Here is a 27,969-nt window from a genome sequence, read left to right on the forward strand (position 1 = left end):
CTCAGGCAGTTACCTGGAAGCCACCCTGACAGCGTGGGAGCGTGCGCCTCCTTGAATTACACATGCCTCCATCAGTCACACTTAAATGAACCCACTGATTGTGCATCATTAAAAGCCCAAACAAGCCAACCCAGCCAATAAAAGAGCCCAAAACAAAAACCCTTCATTAGATGGCAATCACTGGGTTGCTCAGTAATTATGGAAGGAGGGTCTCCACTGCCACTCAGAAGGAACATCAGATCTCCAGGTGTGTTCCCATCTGATGAGGCAATGCCACTCAGAAGATGCCAGCACAGGGACCTGAATGAACAAGAAGCCAACATACATTCAGGGGTGTTCTGAGAAGTACCAGTCCCATTTCCCTTTGACTTTCTCTAGAGGAGACGTTAGTTGGGCATGTGGGCAGTCCTTCAATGTTCCCAACTCCACAATACTGCTTTACCAAAGTCAGGGAAATCCACATTTGCTAGGTCTCACAAGATGGATGTGGTAAACCTTCCAACTCCCCACTGGCCTCTTCACACCACAAGAGAGGGATGTGCAGGAAGGGAGGTTAGGCTCCTCCTCAGCTGGCAGGCAGCTGAGACTGGAAGCCAAACACAGATGTATCTTACTACAGAGTACACTTATATTCTTAAGTATTTATATTTTATTTATATATGTGTGCATCTGTGTGGATGTAGGTTTGGATATGTGAGTGCAATTGAACTTGGAGACTAGAAGAGAGCACTAGCCAGGAACTACTTATGGTAGGTGTGAGGAATCAGAAGTGGATGTTGATACCCGAAACCAGGTCTTCTACAAGAGGAACAAATGCCCTTAACCTCTGAGTATCTCTCTAGCTCTTGGGTATGAATTCTTAATCACTTTGCTAAACTCTCCACAAAACAAGCCAATGAAAATTCTACAAGACAGAAGATGGTTGGCATAAAAGAGCACTGGCACTTCCTATTTCCTGAGAGCAGCCATGTAGCTTCCAGGTCCCTAGATTGAGGCTGGAGCCCCAATCCTAGATTAAGCAGTTATAATCAGGAAGTGGCAATGAACTGGGAAAAGAAAGGCTCTGGTCCTTGGCTGTTTTTGAAGCTCCTTCATAGTATGGCAGGGTCAGAAGGGCCTTATTGCTACTGTCTCTGGCCCCATGCAGAAGACTTTAAGTCATGACAAAGAAAGGAAGGTTCATGCAACATGCAAAATCTTACTGAATGCACCAATGTGAGAGGCAAGCTGCAGGCATCACTGCCTGGCTGGTCCCGCAACAGGAGAGCCGTAGTGCAAATGCAAACTAAAAGCAATGCGAGTCACGTGACTCAGTCACCCAGACCAACTCCAGCCAGAGGAATACATGAGGCCCCAAGTTCAAATGCCGGTCTTAGTCAGAAAATAGATTTATTTTTGATAGTGAGTGAAGTTGTCAGTATTCACTGCTTGGTTGAACAAGCCAAGGTTGCCTTTATATTGACAAAAATGCCTTATTTTACCTGCAATCATAAACATTATTCCAGCAAAAGAGGTACATTTTCTCTCCTTTCTGTCTTCCTTGAAAAATCATAAGTTACAGTGAATTAGCCCCTATATAATGAGAAGAGCACACCCAGGCCCCACAGTCCTGGCAAGTCTATACTGTTGCCCCAGCCCAGTGCTTTCTTGCTGTCTCTCCATCTGAAATAGTTTAATATCCCTCTCCCAGCTTTGTCAGAGTGGAAGTCATGCTGGATGGAGCCTGGAGTGGCGAGAACATTTTATGTCAGTGGAAGCTGGAAAGAGAGTACAAAAAGGTGGGGTAGACTGCCTTCCTCTTTTATTCATTTTGTGGTTTCATTAACTCTTAACAGTGTTCTTTGATGACTGGTCGCTGATCTAGACCATGGCTTTTTTAAACTGTTGATCAAAACACGTTATGATTCAGTTGAGTCCATTTCCCAGTGCCTGTCTGTCTTTAGTGGTCTTCTCTTTAATTGGGTCATTTTCATATTAGGAAAAGAAAAATGTTCCACCTCTGGAATTAACGTTGAAGGAGCTTGCATGTTCTCAGGGTAACTTTAGCCTCCCTTCTCCAGCATGCTCTGCAAGAGAAACAGAAAGTATAAGTTCCACTACCAGAAGGCAAAGGCAAACAAACGGCAGGAAGCATTTAGGATGATTTCAGTGCTTTTCAACCCAAGGACAAAGAATATGCTTTCCCATCTCAAAATACTCTAAGAAATACCCTATCGCGTCCGTCTGAATCTCCAAATGACCCACCCATCAGCATCTGAGAGGAAGAGCCTGGGTATGACCGTGGCCTGGAAAATGGCAGGAGGGTGCTGTGGCATCTGGAAACAGGGACATTTTGCTGAGACAGTGTGGAGTAGGGAGAACACAGTGTAGCAGTTAAACTCAAAGGCTCTCGGGAAGAATCTCATCTATGAACTAACAAGCCCGCGTCCAGAGATTACAGCTAGCTCCAGGCAGAATGTAGATGTCAAGTCTACACAGCCTCCAGCAATACTACAGGCAGGTTCTTCCCAAACTGTCCAAGTGTCGTAATGGGAATGAGGACGGTGGATAACAACCATCAGAGGGAACTATAGCCAGCTGGGGCAGGAGGAGGTACTTGTCCCCCATTCTTATATATCTTTAAGAATAAAAAAGTAGCCATCTCCCTTTTAGTTTTGAAGCCACTTATATGAGTGCAGGTGAGGCCTGTAGCTGCATCTTCATCTTGTCCTCATGGTCCCTGTATTCTTGCCAGCTAAGCTATTGAGTCCTCACTGCATTTAGTTAAGGGCTATGGGAAAGCTATCCCACATACCCTTGGAATATAAGAGACTAAGCTTGTTTGATGGTTTGTATATGCCTGGCCCAGGGTGTGGCACTACTATGAGGTGTGTCCTTGTTGGAATAGGTGTGTCCTTCTTGGAATAGGTGTGTCATTAGGGCTTGGGCTTTAACATCTTCCTCCTAGCTGCCTAGAAGCCAATCTTCTCCTAGCAGCCTTCAGATGAAGATGTACAACTCTCAGCTCCTCCTGCACCATGACTATCTGGATGCTGTCATGCTCCCACCTTGATGATAACGGACTGAACCTCTGAACCTGTAAGCCAGCCCCAGTTAAATGCTGTCCTTACAGGGGAATACCAGGGACAGGAAGCAGGAGTGGGTGGGTTGGAGAGCAGGGTGGGGGGAGGGTATAAGGGACTTTTGGGATAGCATTTGAATTGTAAATGAAGAAAATATCTAATTAAAAAAAAAAAAAAAAAGGGCCAGGCATGGTGGTGCATGCCTTTAATCATTCCAGCACTCGGGAGGCAGAGGCAGGCGGATTTCTGAGTTCGAGGCCAGCTTGGACTACAGAGTGAGTTCCAGGACAGCCAGGGCTACACAGAGAAACCCTGTCTCGAAAAACAAAAACAAAAACAAACAAACAAAAAAGAGTTGCCTTGGTCATGGTATCAGTTCACAAAGTAAAATCCTAACACAGCATGGTAATAATTTGCTACTTTTTACTTATTTGGTAAATATATGCTAAGGTTTATTAAGATACACACATACATGGTAAAAAAAGAAAACCCTCTCATGGAACAAGGCATGCAAGGGAAGGTTTTTGTTCAGGTTGCATTCAGGGCCAGGAAAGGCTTTTCTCTGCAGCTGAAACAAGGAAGGAGGGCATTGTACACTCTCTCAGGGTATTTAGAATACAGACAGAAATTGGGTCTGTGGGTAGGGCAGATGGTGCAGCAGCAGCAGTTAAGAGTCAAGAGAAGACCAGCATGGTTAAGGAGGGGGAGGAGGCAGGGCCAGAATGGACACAAGATGGACAAGCTTGCCACTGGCCACTGAAAACACATGGGTACCCAACAAATGTTTTTAAACAGAATGGCACTCATGAAACTGAACCTATGTCCTTAGCACAGTGACCTAATGGAGGGGAGTGTGGAGTAGGAAGACCCAGCAGATTGGACTGCAAACTAAGCAAGGGTGGACCAGGAAAACAGACACAAGAGGCCCAGAGAAGAAAAGAGGGAAGAGGGGTTTGGGTTAACCTGTAGTGACAGAGTATTGGAAGGGACACTGCGAACAAAGAAGATAAACTCACTTTGGAGTTTGTGAGCTTATTTTGAATGAGGAATTCCTACAGTAACCATCTGAAAGAAGAACAGGTTTGGAAAGAAAGGTCAAAAGTCAAATGATTAAAGGACAAAGACAGTGGGAACATGGAGAACAAAGAGTGGAAGGACAAACAGCCCTCCAAACAAAGAGTGGATGGTGATGTGATTATTCTAGGGTCTGTAATTATAAGTGGTATGGTGAAAGGGACACTAAGGAATAGGCAGACAGGCTAGTGAGAAAAACAGGAGCGGGAAGAAAAGATGATGCTTTAGTTAACAGGAAGTTAGAAAAACACAGGTCTAGATAAAATGCAGGACAAAGCTGAAGAAGCAAAAGCTCCACTTGGTGGAGAGGACAGGACAACACACACTGACTGCATGAGGCTCCTTTCAAGTGCACTGCAACTGGTGCTGGGTTTGTGGATGAAACAGAACAGCTAACCTCCCAAGTCCGCCATTGTCAGTGCCATAGCATTTCTTCTAGGCTCATCTTTTTGTGTCTTGATCTGTGCAAGTCTCCAATGACAAAGGTGGGTGCTCTGTAAATGTCCACTATACAGACAACCCCATTCTGCTGTTCTTTACTATCTGTACAATGGAAGCCAGAGCTATGTGAGCCCACTTAGGGCTCCTTATTTTAGGGGAAGTGACCCCTGAGTGATAATCTATGCTTTACTCTGCAGTGTGTGTGTCCTAGGACCCATGTAGTTCTGAATTTACCAATGGGAGCCTTAAGCACTGTGGCATCTGCTTGGTTTGGATGCATGGTTCACTATGGATCACTACATAGCCAGGTGACAAAAAGCCTCTTTTCTGTGTTGTAACATAATCTGCAGCTAGTGGAGCACAATGAAAGCCAGAGTTAAGGGGTTCTCTGGGGGCTGATGGATTCTTTTAGCCATTCTTTTCTCTTCAACCCTAAGCAATTATAGATGAGTAATTTTCAGTGGAATGCCAACAATGCTCTGCTTTCCTGCAGAATGACAAGCTGGACCCTGGCTCAAGTGGAGATCAGACCGTTAGAATACAGGCTCTCTGGACCCACAGTCACCGCACCCTGCTACATGGATTAAACTCCTAGTTCCTCAGAGGAAGTGTAATGGCTCAGTGGTTTGTGTGTCACTCTCTGGAGACATGAGGAAACAGGAAAGCTGCTGTCACACTGCACTCAGCTGCTACCAAAGGGTGGCAGAGGTGGTACGAAACCACTTCACTGCTGTCAGAGACATTAACAAATACACATCAAGTTGGGATTTTAAAAAGATGAATAAACTGATAAACATTCTGTGCTCTTACTCTATCACAGCTGTGTGATGAGACCCGTTGAAAGCTAGAGCCAGGGCCTTTGGTTAGAGGGAGCCCCAGGACTGACAGGGCTACACTACACCTCACAGGCTGTCCCATACGCTCTACATCTTCTGTAGCTGGATGCTGTTGGGCTGAATTTCAACACTGCATAAATTAACACTGCATAAATTAACATAGGAAATTCCCTAAAGAATGAAGGAGAAGCTTTGCACTCTATATTAAAAACCCTGCTGCTTTCATTTAAGGAAATGCTAACACTTAATGTGGAGAAAGAAATTCCTCATTCACACAGTTGGGCCTGCAGAAACACCTTCTGTAAACAGCTGAGTAAATTACCAAAAGGAGTGAATGGTTCAGGAACCAACACTGCTCTTTTCTGATATCTCTTTCAGTTCCAGCCACTGATGAACTCGCTCTGTCAAACAGGAAGGGTGCCCCTGGAGACCTACGATAGTATGTCATTTCCACTTATTAAAATGATCTCAAGCACTTTTCTCAAATATTTTTGTTCCACTGCCATCTCCAGTTTCTGGATCTCCACTTTCTTACAGAGGCTGACTAGCAGTGAAGAGCCACTGGCTGTCTCAGTAAATTTAAAAGCAACCTGGTATTGCTAAGCAATCATTACAGAGAGAATGGGATTTAAAAAGAGACCACCCAGAGCTAGCTAGAATCTCCCAAGGTTTCAGACTCAGTAGAGTAGGTGTGGGCAGGAGCACTAACATAGCAGTGGGTCCTGAGTCAGGCACAGCCTCAGGGCTGATCTGTGCTGGGGAAAGTCAAGGAGAGGACGGAGGGTGAGAGAGGGAGAACATCCTCCAGCTCAGCTTCCGAGAAGCAGCACTGCCTGCCAGCTGGGTGCCTGAGGTTTTGGGTTTGGTGTGCTCCCTCCAGTCAGGGTGGTGCTTTGTCCTTCCTGGTTTTGAAGGAGACACTAGTCAACTTTGCCTGGATCTCATTTCATATCATCCATTCTCTGTGTGACATTCAAATTAACTTACAAGTAATGAACTGCTTGTATAACTTGCCACAGAAGTAGACAAAACAGTGACAGACTACAGCTCAAACTTTTAGAAAAGGAGCCCTGGGAAATACCTATTAAGAAAAATGAAAATCCATGGTAATATTTCTTAATTAAATTCAACTTTTTTTAAAAAGGGAAAATGCCATAAAGCAAAGTATTTCTCTCAGAAAGAGAGTGAGAAATAGATCCCTAGGATGGGCAGGGCTTGGGGTACACAACTTGCTCAGACAGCCTCAAACTTGATGAGCCTCCGCCCCACAGGAGGAGCAAGACTACCTGTGAGCAGCCATCCAGTCACTAAGAAACAATAGAGAGGTCAGGGAACAATAAAAACCTATGGCCAGAGGCCTTCCCTCAGGCTGCCCTTGATTTGCCTTTGTGCTTCTCAACCTAGGAGATTCTGGGGATCTGAAGTGTTGCTGTGGAGAGTGTTAGCCCAGAGACAGGCTCTGGACCATTTTGGTACCTGCTGTGAGTGTTGGGGTGATTCCCCCAGGATGGCCTTCTGCATCTGAGTTCACAAGGTGGAAAGCACTTCTACTGGAGTGGTTTCTGCCTTCTCCCACGCCAGCTGCCCATCTGCTTCAGAGCTCAGTTTAGATGCATCCTAGGGACAGTGAGTTTAGATGCATTCTAGGGACAGTGAGTTTAGACTGCTAGGTAGCTTGGACAGGTAGCTCATGACAGTGGCATGCCTTGTCATGAAGAGAACCAGACAGGTCCTGCAGAATTTGGTGCAAGTTTGAGGTGCTTGAGCCCCACTTCTAATCTTCCAGTTCAGAATCCTTATGGGGAAGGTTGGCCATGCACAATTTATAAATTTCAGAGCCTGTGAGATTCACACATGTCTGTGCCCTCCTGGGTTTGAAATGCAGAGAGCAGGCGATGAGCTCTGCTACGTATGGTTCATTCCCACTCTGGAACTGTGCTAAGGAAAAGATGGGGGTGGGGTTGATGATCTCCAAGTCCTCCAGCTCCAAGAGTCTGGTCAACATGTCACAGCTCTCATCGGCACACAGCCACGAAGCAGCCAGCTCTGGCAGTAAGTATTTTCCCCATGCAAGAGCTGGGATTTCCAAGTACCTTTTCAGGCTTAGTAATAGGGGAACACTTTGAAGCCTAGCTCAACACAAATCCAAATTACAGGGGAGGTAAAATAGTGTCCTTAACAAATTTTCCCTAGACAAATTCTTCCATACATGATAATCTTGGAGTCTTCTATTTTGGAAATAACCAATACCGGAGATTTCATTTATAGTTTATAAATGAGAGGACTATGGACATTAGTTTGGGGAAGTGTAATTTTGGGATCTAGCTAGCTTCACTGGTCAAGGTCTTGACTTGGCTATTCTCTCTGTTGTCAGGGTACTCTCTGATCTCAACAGTTTAGCACAAGATCAAGTCTCAATGGAAAAACTGCTTGGCTACCAGCCTACCTCCCATGCTATTGTTTAAGTCTTGGCATAGTTTATGGACCTTTGAGTTCCCCATCATCTGACTTCAAGCCTTATGTGGACCCCAGGCCCTTAGGGGAACTCCTGGTCCTGGTTTTGTCATCCTGTACTCTTACTGCATCTTTAAAGTCCCTCACCTCCCATAAACTGTGAGGCATCACAGTACACTAGGAGCCCAGAGCAGGCTAAGGCACCTGCATTTTGTAATGGAGTTTTTTAGCTGGTGGGTGGCTTTGGGACAGCTGATTTTTACTGTATTGACTCTGGAGAAACTGTGAACTGTTTCCTGCCTCTCCTGGTCATCAGATCACCATACCTGTTAGGAATGTCAACTTGAGAACAGGGTATGCAGCTGAGGCTGCAGCAGCAGACTAGTCAGTCTCAAGGGTGACGGACAGCAAACTTCAGGAGGTAAAGGCAGTAGACCTCAGAAGGATGGTGCTATCACTAAACAGACCATGCCTCTTGAGCCTATACCTACTTCTTGCTCTCCACAACAAACACAGAATCAGACCTTGTAGGCAGAGCTTCAAACCTTCAGCTCACCAAGTAAAAACTGAAGTTGTAATCAACCATGAATGGTCTGGTGAAAGCACTACACAATAACCCTACCCCTAGGTGAACAGAATGTTCCATGAGAATCCCATTAATTTTTTTTTGCATAGCAACAGGGCTGGGAAAAAAAAAGCTAAAATGCTTACAATTCTTGCCTACCCAGTAAATGTTAAAGCAGCAGTGGAATGTCACAGGGAATAGAGGCAATGATGATCTGTAAGTCAGCCCTCCTTCACTTTAAAAACTAGCAACTGGAGTGCCAGGTATGAGGTACTGTACCCCTTTAGTCCCAGTACATGGAATGCAGAAGCAGGCAGATGTCTAGGAACTAGTGAATTTGGGGCCAGATAGGGACAGAGATGGACACACACACACACACACACCATTCTGCCAAAAAAAAAAAAAAAAAGGAGGAGGAGGAGGAGGAGGAGGAGGAGGAAAGAAGAAAAATATTGGGTGGGGGGGGGAACGACACATCATTTTGGTGTCATTTACTCTTGGATTCCCATTCTTTTCTCTGCTTACAAAGTCCCATATTAGGTGTAGCAAGACTGAATGGGAACTAGGGTTTAATGTCAAGAAGAGGTCATTCAATATTGGGAAGTTTAGAAAGTTAGCAGGTTAAGCAGATATGGGAGAGGCACAAGTGTATGTCAAGTGACGCTCGTTTTTAAATGCTGTACTTAAACCTAGTCAGTAACTTTTACAACTGAGAAATTATATTAGAGCAATTTAGTGTCTTTATTTTACCTCCATGAAGAATACACAACTTAATATACTGAAAGTAAGTCTAAATGTCTCATGTCAACCCACAAGGAACTGTTTAAGAACCACTGAAGATTAATGTCAGCCAATGGATGAATACGAAAGAAACAGCAAGCCGGAAGTTTTCCTACCAGTAAAATCTATTAGTCTTCAGAAGAGCGCCCCAGGGACCTGTGAGAGCCCAACCTTATGAGTCATGTGAAAGTGGAGTGGACTCCTGTGATTATCCCACAGGGGAAACCCTTGCAATGTCGGAAATGGAATGAGACCTAATGGATTGCTGACTTGTTACATGTCTAGTACGTCTGGACCTAACTGAAGGCTAAGTGAAGGGAGCTGGTCTACCTGGGGCTGTACAATAGGCAGGGAAGACACTGTACACTAAAACGCTTCCTTCTACAAGGGGGCAGAATTGGGGTCCTCAGGTTAGACTATCTTCTCAGGGAGTGAAAGGGCAGCTTGTATCAGAGAATGACAGCTGCTGTCGGTGTAGAGATGCCACGTCCCTGAAGCCAACATGGTATGGCCTTTCAGGGGGCAGGCCAAGCAGCCCCTTTGATCATGGGCACTATCATCTCATGCCCTATGTGTGACCTACAGACTCTATTACCATCGCAGTAGCCTTTCAATACGCCTTTCTCTCATCTCTCCACGTCTGTTCTCATTTTCCCTCACTGCCTCATTCTGTACTTGTGGATGATGTATGTCTCTTCTCACCTGCTCAAAAAACACAAAGATCACTTAACTTAAAATTCTTGTTTTGTTTTGATAGCAGGGTGCATTTTGAACTAGCTGTTAAATTTACCATCATGACTTCCCTAGGTGTCAATGCTCTGGGCTGCAGATTGATGAAAGAAGCCATTTCTATTTTCATCTCAGGTTGTCATAAAACCAAGTAAGAGAGAGGGTGGGAGGTGACCTTGAAATCCTAAGGCTTAAGGAGATGAAAGGGTCAATGCTTCACGGTTCTCGTTATCTTAGAGCTGTCCAATCTATGGCAAGACTCTAATCTTTTTGACATTACTTGGTTTCTGTTCACTTAGCCTAGAGCTGTGAAGTGTTAGACACTTTGAACAGACTAGCTATGAGTAAGGAGAGCCACAGCAGGCTGGGAAGTGAGTGGGAAGGAAGGAAGGGAGGCGGGTCTCTTTTAATTACTTGTTTAATTTCATAGCTTTCCTAAATGATGATCCTGAATTCGGGAAAAACAACGGTGTACTTAATACTGTACCTGAGTGAAACATCATAACATCATCCAGTTCACTAATAAGAGAAATCAAAGCTCAAGGCCAGAGACCTAAGAGATAGGGCTTGGTTCCAAACCTAGACCTGCCAGATCCTCCCCTCTACATCACCATGTGTCATATGTGACCCTGTTGCAATAAAAGCTTTTCTTTCTTTTTTTTTATTCCATAAACAGGACACCATGGGACTAAATGTGATTCAACATGACCTCACCAGGCAGAGTGGCCGGAGCCAATGCTCCAAGGCCTTTGGTGCTGTCACTTCAGGGATACCAGAAATCATACTGGAAGTAAGATTCTTGTGTCAGGCACCACCCCAGAAACATGTACGGTGACAATCACCTTTCTATCAATGACTCAGCCCAACTCCATAAGTCTTTATTATCACATTAGAAAAATCCATGAGTCAGTCTACAAGTCCCAAGGGCTCAGGTGGTTGTTGTTCAAGGCTGCGGGCTTGCTAAGAGCTCATCAGAGGTTTTTGTGACAAACAACACGCACTGCCCTAACATCAGGAGCTTTACCTCTAGCAAGACCTTTATAGAACCCTGGCAGATACTCAGCTATATACGTGCTGCTACAAGCAAGGGACCAGGCTTTGCAAGAAAACACAGGCTTTTAATCTTGAGTACTTTTTTTTTTTTCTACTTAATGTTACTGTTATTTTCAAGATACCCAGACAATAGCTACCCTCCTTTCAGATATTTATGGAGTACTGGAAATTTACACTAAGTGGTATTATTATAACAGGAGCAAACCGGGCTGTTGAAAGGCATGCTGTGTAACTCAAATGCTAGATTGATATGGGCGAGAAGGTCAACTCTAAGGAGCTCATCAGTAGAAAGAACCAAGTTTCCAACAATTTATGCCTCTTCAAACCACATGTACCCAACTGTAAAGTAATTGTGTGACCTGTTGAGACTGTTAATTTGTTGTTGGGATATCATTAGCTTTCTAAAGCACATAAATTAGAGAAAATATGCATCCTATGAGTGTCATATTATGCAGTCATGAAGGGTCAAGTGAAGCATGCAGGAGGAAAGCCTTCCCTAAGTAGGAGTCAGGCTCTTTCTCCTGCTCAAATAATAGCCTCTACAACTGGTGGAGGAATGGTTGGTGACAGAAGAGTAGGTTTCTCTTATTTCTGCAAGACTCTTACTATTTACGAACTTCAAGAGTGCCTGCTACTTAATTTATAGCCTTCATCCATGATAGCTTTGAACAGTGGTTTAGGGATGTGAGGCAGTGACCATAAGGATAAGACTACTGGATTATCAGAAAATGAAAGGTTTAGAGCAATTAAGCATATTTTAAAATATATTTCTGCTCCTGCACATAAATACAAGGAAAATTCAAGAGAACTTGAACTCTTCTTTCTTCTCATACAGGGCATTCAACCCAGAGCCTTGAGCATGTTAGGCAAGCACCCTACCACTGAGTTGCACATCCATTCTTACTTTTACTTTGAGACACGGTCTCATGACATTGTCCAGACTGTCCTTGAACTCACTCTGTAGCTGCCCCTGAACTTGAAGTTGCTCTGCCCCAGTCTTTCCTGCAGCTGGGATCATGGGCCTAAGACACTAGGCCTAGCTAGAATCTGGACTCTTCTGACAGTGAACTGGATAGAGCTTATGGCCCAAACATGATTTCAGAGATTCTAGATGAGGAGGACTAGATGAGTTTGGAAAGTTCCCACCCACTGGGACGACTGGGCTTTCTACTTTTCAGGTGTCCCAGTCAGCTCGCACACCCACCTGTTTGGCATGGTTGACACAGTGCATGTATTGGCTAGCCAGAGCAGAGCAGCTGAGAGTCTGCTGGGTGTTCTGACGGTAACACTGGAGGATTTTGGTCTGCAGATCTGCACAGACTGGATGATATTCATACCTCCTGGAAACAAAAAATGAGGACAATTGAGACAAGGCATTCTCATTAATGGTCAAGGTTAAAGGTTATACAAAACATATAAGCCCAGGTCCTACAAATGACACCAGTGCTCTTTTTCTACAGCCTGGTCTGGCAAGTCAGAAATCTGCCAGTCCAAACTTCTTCTGGCATACCCATGGCCAGGAGGCCATGAAGATCTGGTCCCTGCAGTCTGATTTTCCATACTCACCGTTATTACAAAAATTCAAAATACTTCCTAGATCCAAGCAATGACCTCTGGTCTTTGTGTCTACAGTCCCAGCCCTCTCCCTGCATCCACAGGTCATTTAGAGAGTTCCTTGTAAATCCACTGATTCAAGTCAGTCTCTCTCTATTGCTTCTTAAATGAAGTACAAGGGCAGCAGAGATATGATCGGGCTCCTGCCTGCCTTTAGCCCTTGATGGACCCTGAATATTGCTGCAGCCTGAGTAAATCATACTTAGGGGCCAGTTACAGATCTCACATCTGTGGTCACAAGCTAGAAAATACTTGGCACCCAAATTTCTACCCTTCCTATGTAACTGAAAACCACCAACACATCTTTCAAAGCATAACTCATGTAACTTTCTTTGAACAACTCTCACTGGTTTTCTCCTCCCTTTAAGGTAACCCTGTGCTAACATTTCCAACTGCCCATGTCATGGACTATCCAATAATCTAGTGCAATTCACCTGCCTGCATTTGTTAGAATGCAAATTCCAAGGAATTTTGTCTTGTTTTCTTTGTGACCTTCACTATTCAACATGGATAATCTTTTTAGATGTCGTACAATAAGCTTCTTGAATGGGGGAAAAACAAGGGCAAACATCTAAAACTCCCCCAGGTTAAACTTCTGCAGTTGTATTTACAAGTCTCAGATTTTAGTGGAATTTCTCTCTGTGAAATGGCATGCCAAACATAAATATTTCCACACAGTTTATAATACACACTTGAAAAATAGTAAGTCAAATTAATTACACACAGAAAATATTCTTGTTTGTATGGCAGCAGAACTCAAGGTTCAAAGACTAACCACAGAGAGAGGAAATATGCAAAACAAGCATTAATCTATGAATTTGTATATTTAAAAATTAGTTTGTTTAATAAAAAAAATGCTTCCAGTTTTATCAGTTCTGTCTCTGAAATTTAAATTTGGTATTTCCATATAATCCTGAGGTACCATTATTTTAAGTTTAATGGGTTCTAAAAACAAAAGCCTCGGAGAACATGGGGGAATATTTCCCATCAATAAGCAGATCCTTGGGTGACAGTTTGTCTCCTCATTACTTAACCCAACACGATAAACTAATATATATTTTGCTGTAGTGGAAATGCAAATCACATGACTGTCCCTGGGGCAATCTCCCCACTACCCCAGAAAGGAAGCAGGCATACAGAGAAAAAGATTGATTCTATACAACACTGTTTTTACTTTTTCATTCATTATTTTACTTCTTTGTCTAATACCTGAGAGCAGATTTTAAATCCAATGCCAGGGGTTTCAATTCTTTTAAGCCTTCGACGCTCTGGATGTCTGTGGATTTTTCTGGACCTGAGCTTCCCTAATCCCCAATAAATGAACATCAGCTTCAAAAAGGAGTCAGCTATGCTTTCAGAAACACAGCCCCAGAAAACCACTGACCAACTGACGACAGCAAGACTCATGTCTGGGTAAATGTTGAATAAAATATGATTAAGCATGAGTTCAGCTGAATGCAGCAAATCCATGGCTGACACTGCTAATGATTCACGCAGGAGAGCTGAGCTTTTGAACTTCTGTCCCAGTGTGACAGCTGACCAAGTCCCTGACACATCTAGGTCCAGAGGCAGAGGAAAGGTAGAGGGGGGACAAAAACAGGCCTAAGCAGACCCAAGGTCTTCCTTCACATCTATATGCATACACACGTATGTGCATATATTTTTCTCTTAAGATTATTGGAATAGGTAGCTCACTAATGCCTCTCCCTCTTTAGAGCAGCAGTGCAAGGCTCACACAAGCACTGACCCTGAGCTGAGCCCTCAGTCATGAAGGTTCAAGTCCTCAAGTTATTTATGGTTTGAAGTGTATCAAAATTTACTTTTATCACCACCAATCAATACTAGTACTCGCTTCCAAGCCCTTGATTTCCTGTCTGGCAGTCTGTTCTCTCTGTGTGGTCATCATCTGAAATCCTTTTTGTATACATTTTAACCCATATTGATGACTAGATGCAGAGAGGGGGAAAGAACAGTGAAGAATTGGCCCCAGCTCCTCTGTAGACTCGGGTCCATTTCTCCTGGATTCATCTGAACGGTGCAGATCTGCCTTTGTATTGATCTGCAGGGCAAGTTACGATGGCCTAATGCACTGTTTTCACTCTGGAAGATGCTAAATGAGATTACTATCCAACATTAGAAGGCCATAAAGCATAAGCCCTGGCACCTTCCATTCGGGAAAAGGGCTTCAAAGACCTCTCCAATATGCATTGTGAGCTGCCCTTCATATAATCATAGAATCAGCAATTGACTTTTATGACTGCTTTCATGCCTGCTGAAGGAAAACGCCTCTATTAGGCAAAAATAAGAAAAGGCAGAATTCCAAGATATTTAGGTGAGAAAATGAAATCTTAGTTGAAAAGGACATTTAAACAATTTAATTTTACTGGATTTAAGAAAGATTGAATGAAAGGATGAATGACAAGATAAAGAGCAAACTGAGTACAGATGGAAAACACAGGACAGTGATAATGGAGACCATTATCCTAAACCAGTTGAGCCAGAAGGAACTGAGAACAAAGCCAACCTCTGAAAATAGACATTTATAAAAAGCAACAACAAAACATTTTTTTTTTGGGGCTATGTAAATCATTGAAAACTTTTCATTGAATTCACCCTCTTTTTCTACTTCCTTTACTTTTTTTTTTTTTCCTTGTTTGTTTGTTTGCTTTGAGAGAGGGTCTCTCAGGCTGTTCTGGAACTCACTTATGCAGACCATTCTGGCCTTGAACTCACAGAGATCCAATTGCCTGTCTCCTGAGTGCTGTAATTAAAGACATGAGCCACTATACCTGGCCATTTTGTTTACCCTTCACGCATTCCTTTCCCAAGCACAAGCTGCTCCTGAAGTGACCTCCAGCCTCATCCATAACCTTAGCGCATGGCCATGGGGCTGGAGACTGGACACAAGGGCAGAGCCAGAGTCCCAAATAGGAGACCCAAGAAGAAACCCACAAGAGAACACTTTTTTTTTCTGTGACTTCAGGAGCTAGCAAGACTTTCCCTCCCTTTTTAGCTGATGCTTAATGGCAATATCTGAAAGCATTTAGGACAGTACACTCACAAGGTTTCCTTATTACACTTACAACAAGCCCTTAATTGATCCCTTGGAAAAAAAGACCAGAAAGAGATAGAGGCTGTTTCTAATTTTCCCAAGGCTTCCCACCACCTGGTGATGGACATGAAATATCACTACCAAGTCAGATTATTTCCTTAGGAGACTTTTGTGAAGGATGAATTAATTGGTCAAAGGGTGGAAAACACTGAGTGAAGCTGAGGCTTAAGCAGTTCTGAGAAGCCCCTCTCACACAGTGACCCTCAGTATTTACCAGCTTGACGGCTATCTGCGGCCTCCCTGATGCCTCTCCCGCTTTCATGTTTTACAATCTTCTTTGATGTGAGTCAGGACTTTACATTTCCACACAATTACTTATCCATCTTTTTAGTTCTGCTAATATAAATGGCACATACAATATGGTAACTTCAGAGAAAGAACTATACGGAGATAGTTCAGAAGAAGTCATGTGGTGACAGCCAGCAGTCAGAATTCTCCCAGCTCTGGGGAACAGAAAAGTCATTCATTGTGAGTGCAGACACAAAGAGGCTCCTTTCCTTGTGTGTTAACCAGAGGTACCCTGTGAGAGCACTACAGACACTATGATGAAATACTACTGGGGATATGCAGGGAGAAAATATGGATTAATGAGATGCCTGATGCTAAAGAGAAAACTGTTTTCTTAATAGGATCCTACAACGCATCTTTCATGAGGTCAGGCATTTCATGTAACATGGTCGTGGAGCAAAACCTCTTCTTAAGGTACAGCCCAAAAGCTATCATTAAATTATACCAAACTGTTCTTTAGATGTTAGCCCAGTGGCCAGCAGGGCTGATTTTTTTAAAAATGCAACCCTAAGTCCATGTCGACTGCCAATACTTAAATGATGTAAGTTACTATTGCTCACCATTCATAATAAAATAACTGTAAAGTGCAATGCAAAGAAAGGATTTAAAATGTAACCATGGTTTGCTAAATTTTCATTGTATTTTACCTTACACTTTAGTATCCTGATATTAATTTTCACTATAAAAATGTAAACTACCTTTTCCTAGTAGTGCAAGATCTGAGAAACAAACTTAATTTCAAGCATTTCTGGCTTGAACTGCTAACCATTTTATTAATGATGCCTCTATTTGAGCTGTACTCAAATTTCCATCATTACATACTAGAGGCCAAATACTGCTGACAGGTGCCTGCTTTGTTTTCCATTTGTTTTCACACACAGCTGTGATGTAATGTCCTGAAGACTAACAATGCAAGATGCTTTCTCCACCACCTATCACCAGCACAAGGTTAACCACTAGGCTGCTGTCTATCATCACAGCACAAAAATCACCAAGAGCCTCTGCCAGCATAAGGGAAGGGGCATGGGTCTCAAATATACATGGCTTGCCACTTAACTTCAGTGGTTCTCAACCTTCCTAATGCTGTGACCCTTTAATACATAATTCCTCATGTTATGGTAATTCACCAACCATAAATTAATTCCTGTTACTATGTCATAGCTATAATTTTGCTACTGTTATGAATCATAATGTAAATTATTGTGGAGACAGAGGTTTGCCAAGGGGGTTGAGACCCATGTTTGAGAACTACTGACTTATTAGCTCAATGGAGCAGCCAATGTGACAGGCAGACCACCATTCATAATGAGTACACCCAATTTACCCAACAGTCAGCCTGGGTGTCATAAGAGAAATAACCCAGAATAGATGTTCACACAAGAGAGACAGATTTCACTTCTGGGGACTTAACCAATACCAGGGAGAGAATATTTTGGGGAAAAATTACATCTGGCTAAGCAAAGTGTCAGCATCACTTATAATTCCAGCATCTGGGAGGCTGGGGGTGAGGAGTGGGTGGAGGTGGAAGGACTGCCATGAGTCTGAGGTCAGCCAGGGCTATGGAGACTCTGTCTCAGAAACAAAGGACACTACCCGCACTGAAGGGTTTTCTGGCTAATAAGTACTCATACAGTATCACTGACACTCCACTGGGTATTATAACCAGTCCAAAGGTGACTGAAAGCTTCAGGAAGAATGTGTATATCACATGCAAATACCAAGTCAGTGTACATAAGACACTTGGTATCTGAGGATACTGGTATGTGTCTGGAACCAGTCCCCTAGGGACCCAGAGGAACGAAAGCTGACTTACATAGAATTCTGTTCTGTAAACCTAGGGTTTGAAAGTCCAGCATCTAGCTAATCTGCTGACTTTAAAAAAAGATGTGAGAGCCAAATTCAGTAATCTGGATCCCCAAAAGGATGGTGACTGGTATGGAGGGAAGGAAAGCAATGTCACCCCTTTATATTTACAGTCCAGAAGAAAAGCCCCAAAGATACTGTAAGGAGCAATATGGTCCTACCCCCCACCCCCAAGTCCAGCTGGCTTTGTATTCACTAAGGCTCTCAGCACTAAGTAATGAGAATGTTGTGTGCGTGCAAACCTGTCCAATCCTGCAGCGGATTTCTCCTTTCTCATTCAGTGATATCAGGGGTACCTAGAGTTGGCAGGGACAGGAAGGACAAAGGAGTCAAGTTCAACAGCATGTGCCACACACACGCTCCTGGGGCGGGCAGCACAGTGACACTGTGGGACTTTGCAGCTCACCTTCTAGTCATCACTCTTACTAGCACCACTGAACCTACAAGGGGTCCTATGGCCTGGATTCATCCAGCACCAGTGAGAACTGAAATGCCCCCTCCCCCCCCCCCGACATCTGCACTTAGAAAAATGAGGCCATATGCACCTCTGACGAATGATGACCCCTGCTGTTTGGTTTTGTGAGTAATCCTTTGGACAGAAGTTATGTTACTCTTCAGATGAAAAGATTTGTGAAGTCAGGCATCTGGTGTGGAGTAAAGAAACAACTGGGTTAATTTCACTTCCCTTACTACAGTTTTCTTGATCCATATCTGGGCTATGAACATAGTCTGTTATCTCTAAATGGGAGAGAGATAAATTCATTCGGATATCTGGAGTAAGGGGCAATATTAGGTAGAGCTGGAGGATATAGGACATGATTGATGTCAATATTTTAACTCAGCTTGGAGGAAACCAATTTCGAGAGCACATCTTACCCAGGACACAATGGTTTCTGAAGTTCTCATGGTTTTACAGCTACAGAATACCACTGTCTGGGTAGGGAAACTTCCATCATAGCCATTTTTCTCTCTTTTCCTCCTAACAATGACAGGAATATTGATATTGTTTAATAAACATCAGGTAATAGTACAGTAAGTAAACACTGGAGAATGACTTAGCCACAGTGCTTAACTCACAGTGGCAGTTTATACTGAGCATCCTGGTTGAAATGGGATTCTTGCCTTGTATATGGGGAAAAAAATGTAAGTGGAGTTCATAGGAATGGCCCTTGGTTCTAAGAGATGCAGTATCTGGGGGCATGGTGGCACACACCTTTAATCTCCACACTCGGGAGGCAGAGGCAGGTGGATTTCTGAGTTCGAGGCCAGCCTGGTCTACAAAGTGAGTTCCAGGACAGTCCGGGTTATACAGAGAAACCCTGTCTCAAAAAAAACCAAAAACCAAACCAAACCAAAACAAAACATGATCCTTTTAGATATCTACAAAGAAAAAAATTTCCAGGACACAAGTTGAATCTCCAGAGGACACTGATGGAGACAAATAACCTTATACACCCAAGGGTCCCCATCTGAAAAGCTCAGGAATAGAGGGCAGTCCTTTCTGCAGCACCACCTCTTACCTAACACCATGTAAAGCAATTCTTTAATTAGACAACTGGGAACATTATTGCCCAAGTGTACAGAATGTATGAGCCCTAGATTTTTCTTAAATATGTGTATGTGTACAATATACCGAGTTGAAACTCCTACAAGTTCAAAGTCCCATGGCTTTGTAACTTATTCCATTTCCCCATACTGCTACTTTGGCATGCTTGGTCCAAGGTTAGAAAATATGAGGATTTGGTTGGTTTATGAATTCTTTCATTCACTCAGTCATGTCAATAAATATGATTAACCCAGCAATGATTATTAAGAACTCATTATATGCCATCCATGGTGACAGTTGATAAATGAGATATAAGTTTGCTGACAGCATAGAAGGGTACAGCAGAGGTGTACATGTGGCTTTAAAATGTGACCTAACAATAAGGTTATAAACACAGTGCCAGGTACCGATAGATGTCTGGTTTGGAATATGGCCAAACAGTATCCAGATGAGAAATCCATTACTGGCAAACAGGAACTAAGTACTGGCTTTAAGAATCCCTTAGGTGGAACAACAACAGGAACTAACCAGTACCCCCGGGGTTTGTGTTTCTGGCTGCATAGGTAGCAGAAGATGACCTAATTGGCCATCAGTGGGAATAGAGGCTCCTTGGTCTTCCAAACTCTATATGACCTAGCACAAGGCAAGGCCTGGGCCAAGTAGTGGGAGTGGGTGGGTAGGGGAACAGAGGTGGGGGGAGGGGTATGGGAAATTTTCGGGATAGCATTTGAAATGTAAATAAAGAAAATAATAATAAAAAAAAAAAAAAAAAAAAAAGAATCCCTTAGGTTACCTTGCAGAGCTGCATGGAATCTGCTCCGTGTATTCAGACTATAGTGATTTTGAACTTGGGTTGTAAATACATCCATAACCTTATGGCAGTAAGCCTTCTAAACTCTTGCTTTCCCTCAGAAAAAAAGTTCTCAGTATATGTTAACAGAGGCTCAGTGTGCAGAGGTGGGAGCAACTGTATACAATAAGAACTTAGAGGTTGTGAGTCAACCAGAGAGGTCACACAAAAATAAGCAGAAGCCAAGTGTCATATTCACTAAGAATGATGTCAGGGTACTGCAGTGGCTGAGTCCTGGAGAGAGAAATGGTAATTCTGAATTGGTAGGGCTCTTCAGCATTTATCATTTCCCCTAGCAGAAGAGCCTTCTGGAACCTTCCCATTACGCTGCACTAAGTTACCAGTTTCTCACTTTTCTCACAAAACTCAATCTTTAATCACTGCAGATTTGGAGACAGAAAAAAGACAGGAGGAACTTGGATAAATTAGGGATGGTAGAAGGATCTTGGGGCACAGAACAATTTACTAAAATTTGAAGAGAATCCTGGAGAAAAAAGTTAAGTTGCCCACCATACTGGCCAGTTAGAGGAATATACAAAAGAACTGGCTGAGCACACCACTCAACCCAACAGGAAAGACACGGGGAGATAACGAGTTACAGATCCGGGCGTTAGTGCACACTGGGCACTAGTTGTTTCCAGAAACAATTTCAATTCCAAGGCCTTCAAGGGGCATTGCTCCCTTCATCCCTCCATGCTTCCTGCAGGCAGTCCTCCAGTTAAGAAGAGAGAGCACTAGAAAATGGGACAGCAGGAGTCACAGGGCTGTAGTTCTGGCACTCTAATAGCTTTTTAACTTTCTATTGGCTACATGTGTTTGTGTATTTATGAGTGCCTGTGGAGACCAGTAGTCGCTGTTAGGTGTTTACTTCAATTGAGACATGGTCTCTCACTGAATCTGGAGTTTGACTAGCTGGCCAGAGAGTTCCAGGGATTCTTCTGTCTCTCCCACCTCAGCACAAGGTTTATCTGTAGAAGCTGCCAGTGGCACTCAGGTTGTTTTCAAGTGGAGAACTGAACTCAGATCCTCCTGCTTAAGTGATGACCACTTTACTGACTGAGCCATCTCTCCCAGACCGCTGCTGAGTTTTCCTAACACAGGATCCTTGCAATGGACTGAAGATCTGAGAAAAATTAACAAACACAACTTCCCAGAGATAATCTTTCCATAACTACTTCACAATGCTTATTAAATTCTTCTGCCTAATGGAATCTGCCTAGTGCAACACTGCGAAGTCATGAGTCTCCTTGTTGGACCGTATGGAATCAGTACCCTGGGCGTATACAGTGAAACACATACCTCTAAGATAAGCTTCCAATTAAAAAAAAAAATTACCCTTTGGGATGAAATTTTTATACTCCCCTGCTGAGGGAAGATGGGATGGAGGGTAACTGTGGTGAAATTTCAGTTACCTATGCATCAAAATATGTCCTGGTATCCATGCCTTTTCTCTGCTATAATCAAGTCATGAACAACTTAAATTAAAAAAAAAATTAAAAACCTGTCAGATATCTCAATGAGGACTGCAATATATCCTAAAAAATTAGGATAAGACCAACTAAGCCTGTGGTGAGAGTGTGACATCACTTAGATGGTACTTCCTTTCACTACATTTTACAAGCAAGATTCAAATACCAGATATACACTGAAAGGGATGTGTAGAGCTCTCTTAGCTGAAAGAACTGCAAATGTATTTATTTTAGTGACAAGTGAGGGATAAAAAAAATTACCCAGACTGATCTGCCCTTTAAGTGTCAGAGTGTTGACAGTATAGAGCGGAGGAAGCGCTAGCTGGGAAGAGGGCAGAGTCAAGCCTTCTGTCTGCCTTCCATCTGTTTGCACTGTTCAAAAGAGGATGCTCAGGTACTGTCACTAGAATTGGGAGACCACCCACGAATACTGGGCTGTCAGACAAAGAGAACGCCACATGGGCATGGCAGCTGTGGACACCATGTAGTGGACAGGGAGGATATTAAGTTCATCCCTCTAACATGTATTGTTGAGGTTACATGTAATACAAGGTAGCCTATATGTTAAGGAAACAATGCAAGTGCTAAGTGCCACAACTGTTCTGAGAGAGAAAGAGTGTTCAACTCTAGCCGTTTGGAAGAGAGGACGATTTAGAATGCCCCTCATTGAAGGGTGGAGTATAACAGGTAGAGGCTACTTTGCCAAGGCGCCTGTGAGTAAAGGTCTAGGCTCAGGGCTTTCAGGGTGTCAAGGGGTGGGGATGAAGGAGGTAGTGCTGGGTAGTAAGGGTCTAGAATATACAATCTTATGATAACACAGCTCAGACTTTATTCTACAGGAGAAAGGAAGCTACTGGATTTTCTAAACAACGAAAACATTGTTCCAACATGAATGACTGGGACGGATGTGGATGTTCATGGAGGTCTACTAGCTGACCCATGGAGTAGTGCATATATGTAAAGATGAAACAGGCTACTAAAGGAATGGCTGAGCAAGAATAGAGGCACTGGCAAGTAAGAATAAGATAACTGGACAGGATATGGAGGCAGAGAAGAATACAGACTGGTAGAGTCACATTCGGCCAAGGCTTTGGGGATCTAGAGAATGAGGGTATTTAAACATTGTCAGGAAGTCTAAGTGGAAATGACTGCCAACCATCATGATATAAATGGACAGCTAGAGCGCAGCTGAAAAGTACTCCACCCATAGATTAGAAATTCCCAGTAAAACTGGAGAGAAGTGAGGAGACAGAAGACATGAAGGACTGCTGAGCCTTGGGCAACAGCTGTATGGGAAGGGACAGGGAAGAAAGATGGAACAGTTGGAGAACTGAGCACAAAGAGACAATGGCAAAGTGCACCATCGTAAGGTTGGGATGGAGCCCATGAAGGAAAAGACAGTTGAAAAGAACGAAAGAGCCATGGAGTGGTCCCCAGCAATAGCAGGACACAGGCAGAAGCTAGATGGCAGGAAAATGGTAAGCAAAAAGCCAGGGGGGTGTAACAGTCAAGGCTGAAGCTTAGGTTGCCTCAGAGTCTTCACATGTACCAGGCAGGCACTTGGAGACAGAGAGGGTGAGCAGCCTCTCTTCCCTGAAGCTGAACAGCTTTCATGTGGTCCATCTTGCAATGCGGAAATCTGAAAGGGAGGGATTAAACCTGCCTGGAGTTGATGGCAGGGTCTCAGATAAGATGGTGGGCATCCTTTTAAACAGGACGCTTTGTGGAACGTCAGGTGAGGTAGAGGCAATCTGGTCAGATAGTGAAGACAAGAAAGTAGTCTAAGAAGACAGGGTCATCAGCAGTTGGACAAAACTAACGGATTTCTTTCTTTAAAAAATGTGAAAATTTACATAGAGATTAAAAGGTTGAAGCAGAAGAAGGACCTGTTGTATAGGCAGGGCCAGAATGAGTAGTAAAATGTGTGCTTCAAAGTTAGCCAGAGTAGATGTCTGAAAGGAGGTTGAGTTACCAGGCCTTTTAAAGACAAGGCTGGGCTTGGTGGCATTTGGGAGACAGAGTTAGGAGAATCAAGAGTTTGAAGTTAACCTGTGTTACATGAGTCATTTTCTCGAAAAACAAATAACCAGAAGGTTTGTGGAGGGAAGGGTCTGTGTAGACAGTGTGGCTCGTGAGGTTGGAGACAAGTGATGGGCGACAGATTCCGCAGAGGAGAGCTCTAGAGGTGAAATGCGTCACCTGGGAGTGCCTGACTCGTTGGGAGTAAACCACAGGACAGAGGATGAGTCTAGGACAGAGAAAGAGTACAAAGCAGCAGCGAAGAGCACAGGTGGGAGGGGGCCCTGCTGTCTGCCAGGCTGTGCCCACCATGCGGCTGGAGAGGACACCATCACACATGCTCACCACCAGCAAGTGGGGGACCAGACTCCCTCCTGTGATTCCCATTAGATACATTTCTATACAAAATAAATACATCCAGAACACAGGCATCGAAGTCTGACACAGTTGTTGCTTTCCCCTTGTATGGAATGTCCAGTATGTCCAGATCCTGTCCCACTCTCAGCTTCCATAAGAATTAATAGTTGGGTGACAGTTAATGGGAAATGGAAGAAAAATCTGGCAAAATACATTTAAAAATAGGAGTTTATGGATGCTGGTCAACCATGATTATTTACTCTGCATATGCTCATGATGTACACAAGTTCGATTTAAAATCATATAACATCTATCTATATGCTGATATATGCAGGAAATACATTAAAAAAAAAAAAGAAAGAAAAGCAATTGGAAATAGCAGCTGTTTCCAAGAAAGGCAAATGGATAGATGGCCAGAGTGAGGCAAGAGATTTACTTTTGCATATGAGAGTTAAAATTTCCATCATGAGAATGGATTGCTTATCAGGAGATAATTCATCTAAGATACAGTGATCTGTTCCTGAGAGACACTCTGTGTGCCCCAGGAAGCTGCTGTAGTAAGAAAGCTTGCTTCCCTGCTCTGGATGCCTAGACACAGCAATTCCTAATCACGAGGCTTTCGTGCATGGGTTTCACGGTACGGAGTAGAAGACTGAAGTTAACCCTGAGACACCAGGTGTGACACCTCACACATTACACCAAGACAAAACCATAAACCGAAAAGTACCTCTTCCTGCCTTCATATGCATCAAGCTGCAGCACTAATGCAAATCCTTCACATTTAATATTTCAGCAACTTTGTAAGAAAAGACAACTGAAACAACCAATTAGCCAAGTCAAGGGTCAAGCACTGGTAGTTTAACAACTCAGAAAAGCCTGGAGATTTCCTCCACTTGTAAAATTCTTCCAACTTAGTCTTTCTTTTCTGCTTTATCACCCCCCTTCCCACTCCTAATTCTAACAATTCCCAAAGCTCCGATCTCTGACTCCCTGTGTCCACCAATCCTGGTGAAGTCTTCATTCCTTGGGGCTTCTCCTACTGTTCTGGGTGTGAAGCTGAATTTCTAGGTCATCATAGTCACTAGCTCTGAGGGCTCAGGCTTTGGTGGAGCTAAGGTCAGACACACAGCAATCTTAGCCGTCTGAAGCCAGAGCTGGAGCTGACAGTGCCGCTGTCTCCCCCCCATTGGAGACATCTCAATACTAAGCATCAGCTCCATGTGCTTAAGTGACCGTTTGGATTTGCTTATCTATAGAGCCTTTACCAGAGCTCAAGCCTAAAGTTAGGAGAAGCAGGTGCTCATCACAAGCTGTGCCCACCCTCCTTTCCATCTTCCTTTTCTCCCTGCCTGCTCTCATTATTAACAAGTCTACCAGCACATTATGCTGCTTTAAACTTTGATACTTTTGATGTTATCGTTATTAGCTCTTCCTCTAAAATGTTTTTTTTTTACTTCTGTTTCTCCCTCAGTTTACCTCATCATTCTACTGGGCTACATTGATGATTCTAGTGTACTACATTGATGCAGTAATCTCCAATCTCTCGGCCTCACCTGCCTCCGTTCCATGCCCACTAACATGATTCTCCTCACTGCATAGCCCACAATCACCAAGTTTGCCTAGAGTCAAGCAGCCTTCTCCCCTTCCTCTACCCCCTGAAACTTACTTCACTTCCAGCTTAGCTCTCAGATCCCTTGCCTCCACACACGTTATTGCTTAAGGTACAGGGAATTAAAACAAAAACCAACAAAGCACGCAGAGGCGCCCACTAAACCCCTATTTACCTATTCTGGCCTCACTGTGAAAGCACAGATGGTGACATTTGCAAGGTTGTTTTCAGATACAACCCAGCATGAAGCTCTATAATAGTCAAGGAGCACAAACTACCCATATTTCTAATGTCCATTTCTGAAGCCATGTTATAAAATTATAGAATCATTCCATGAATTGATTTTAGTTGTCACTCATGGATAAGGGCACTATCTGCAGCAGTGACAAGTTTCCATAGGAACTAGATTCATTTCAAAAGGTTGGACACTGAGGCTTTAAAAAAGGGCTTGAGTACCAGAACAATTCTGTACAGAGTGCCTTGCATCTGTGAAACTGAGAATTTGAAACATTAACCTTTTACTGCCCCAGAGTCCCTGGAAGTGAGGAGACAGTCTCAGTACTTGAGGAATGGATGTTTAGGGAAGCCAGCGGGGACTGAGAATGCAAAAATGGAATTAACAATATTCACCCCTAGCATTAGCTGCACTAATCACACATGGTAACACTACTAATTTTTGGCAGTACATTCCGAAGTCAAGTAGTTGCTAGTATTTCCCAAACTGCTTCATGAATCAGATATAAAAATTAGAGCAAATTTTATTTATCCCATAAACAACCACCAAACCCAGACATTATTGTGGATGCCAACAAGAGTGTGCTGACAGGAGCCTGATATAGCTGACTTCTGAGAGGCTCTGCCAGTGCCTGACAAATACAGAAGTGGATGCTCGTTGCTGGGCAGTGGTGGTGCACACCTTTAATCCCAGCACTTGGGAGGCAGAGGCAGGTGGATTTCTAAGTTCAAGGCCAGCCTGGTCTACAGAGTGAGTTCCAAGACAGCCAGGGCTGCACAGAGAAACCCTGTCTCGAAAAACAAAACAAAACAAAACAAAACAAAAACAAAAACAAAAAAAGTGGATGCTCACAGCCATCCACTGGACAGCGCACAAGGTCCCCAATGGAGGAGCTAGAGAAAGGACCCAAGGAGCTGAAGGGGTTTGCAGCCCCATAGGAGGAACAACAAAAATATGAACTAACCAGTACCTTCAGAGCTCCCTGGGACTAAATCGCCAACCAAAGAAAACACATGGTGGTACTCATGGCTCTAGCTGCATATGTAGCAGAAGATGGCCTAGTCGGACATCAATGAGAGGAGAGGCCCTTGATCCTGTGAAGGTTCTATGCCCCAGTGTAGGAGACTGCCAGGGTCAGGAAATGGGAGTGGGTGGGTTGGTGAGCAGAAGGAGGCAGGGAGATAAGGGGTTTTCAGAAGGGAAACTAGGAAAGGGGATAGCATTTGAAATGTAAATAAAGAAAATATCAATTAAAAAAGTAAAATAAAATAAATTAGAGGATAATACACTTCAGAGAATTTTGTGGCTGACTAAAGTGAAACTCAGATGTGGGTTTAGAAGCAGATGAGCCACATGTGCCTCTATGAACATCCACAAAAGAATCCCCTAATAATAAGAGCTTAATATGCTTCTTTTTTTTTTTTTTTTGGTTCTGAATAACTACAGATTCAGAACTGACATAGTAAGAAGGATTGCATTCTAGTGCATCATATAAGCTCATTTCCTTGTGCTGCATAAATGGATTTAAGCATTTTGAGAGGGCAAGCAAGATTAAACAAATTGGCTTAACATTTTATGCTGCTGCTGAATCTCAAAATGAAGAAGGCTAACTATGAAGTGGAGGACAATACAGTGCACAGGCTCTGAGGGCGGTGATCAGCTTGGCACTAGGGCTACTTCATAGGTGAATCTCAGTGGTTCCCTCATAAGTGTATAATGATGTATTACTGCAGGACCAAGCAATGCATTCCTCAGTCCATGTCTGCATTAGATTCGCCAAGCTCAGCTCCATTAGTTTTACATCTCCCCAGGGGTTTCAATTCAGCAGAATTAATCTACACCATCACATAGAGCCCCAGTCCCTGAATGTCCCTTCATACAGCTTTCCAGCTGAGTATTTCTGGAGAAAAATCACAAAACAAATGGAACTGGACTCACCATGGAGTCTTTTTTTTTTTTTTTTTTTTTTTGGTTTTTCGAGACAGGGTTTCTCTGTATAGCCCTGGCTGTCCT

The 27,969-nt window shown here is 43.4% G+C and overlaps 1 protein-coding gene across 2 annotated transcripts in view; it reads right to left on the reverse strand.

Annotated features, from left to right (window-relative positions):
* Positions 1 to 1,372: 1,372 nt before the first annotated feature.
* Chchd3 (coiled-coil-helix-coiled-coil-helix domain containing 3) overlaps positions 1,373 to 27,969 on the reverse strand; it is a 259,060-nt gene continuing 232,463 nt past the window's right edge. Inside the window, exons 7-8 of one of the 2 annotated variants that reach the window (XM_021190919.2) lie at positions 12,199 to 12,334; positions 1,373 to 2,066 (exon numbers count right to left, since the gene is read on the reverse strand). In XM_021190919.2, the coding sequence (XP_021046578.1) occupies positions 2,043 to 2,066; positions 12,199 to 12,334 (160 nt within the window). In that variant the 3' untranslated portion in view covers positions 1,373 to 2,042. The remainder of the gene's footprint in view (positions 2,067 to 12,198; positions 12,335 to 27,969) is intronic. The other variant, XM_021190918.2, reaches the window with a different exon arrangement.

This window comes from Mus pahari, chromosome 2, assembly GCF_900095145.1.
Source record: "Mus pahari chromosome 2, PAHARI_EIJ_v1.1, whole genome shotgun sequence".
Classification (NCBI taxonomy): domain Eukaryota; kingdom Metazoa; phylum Chordata; class Mammalia; order Rodentia; family Muridae; genus Mus; species Mus pahari.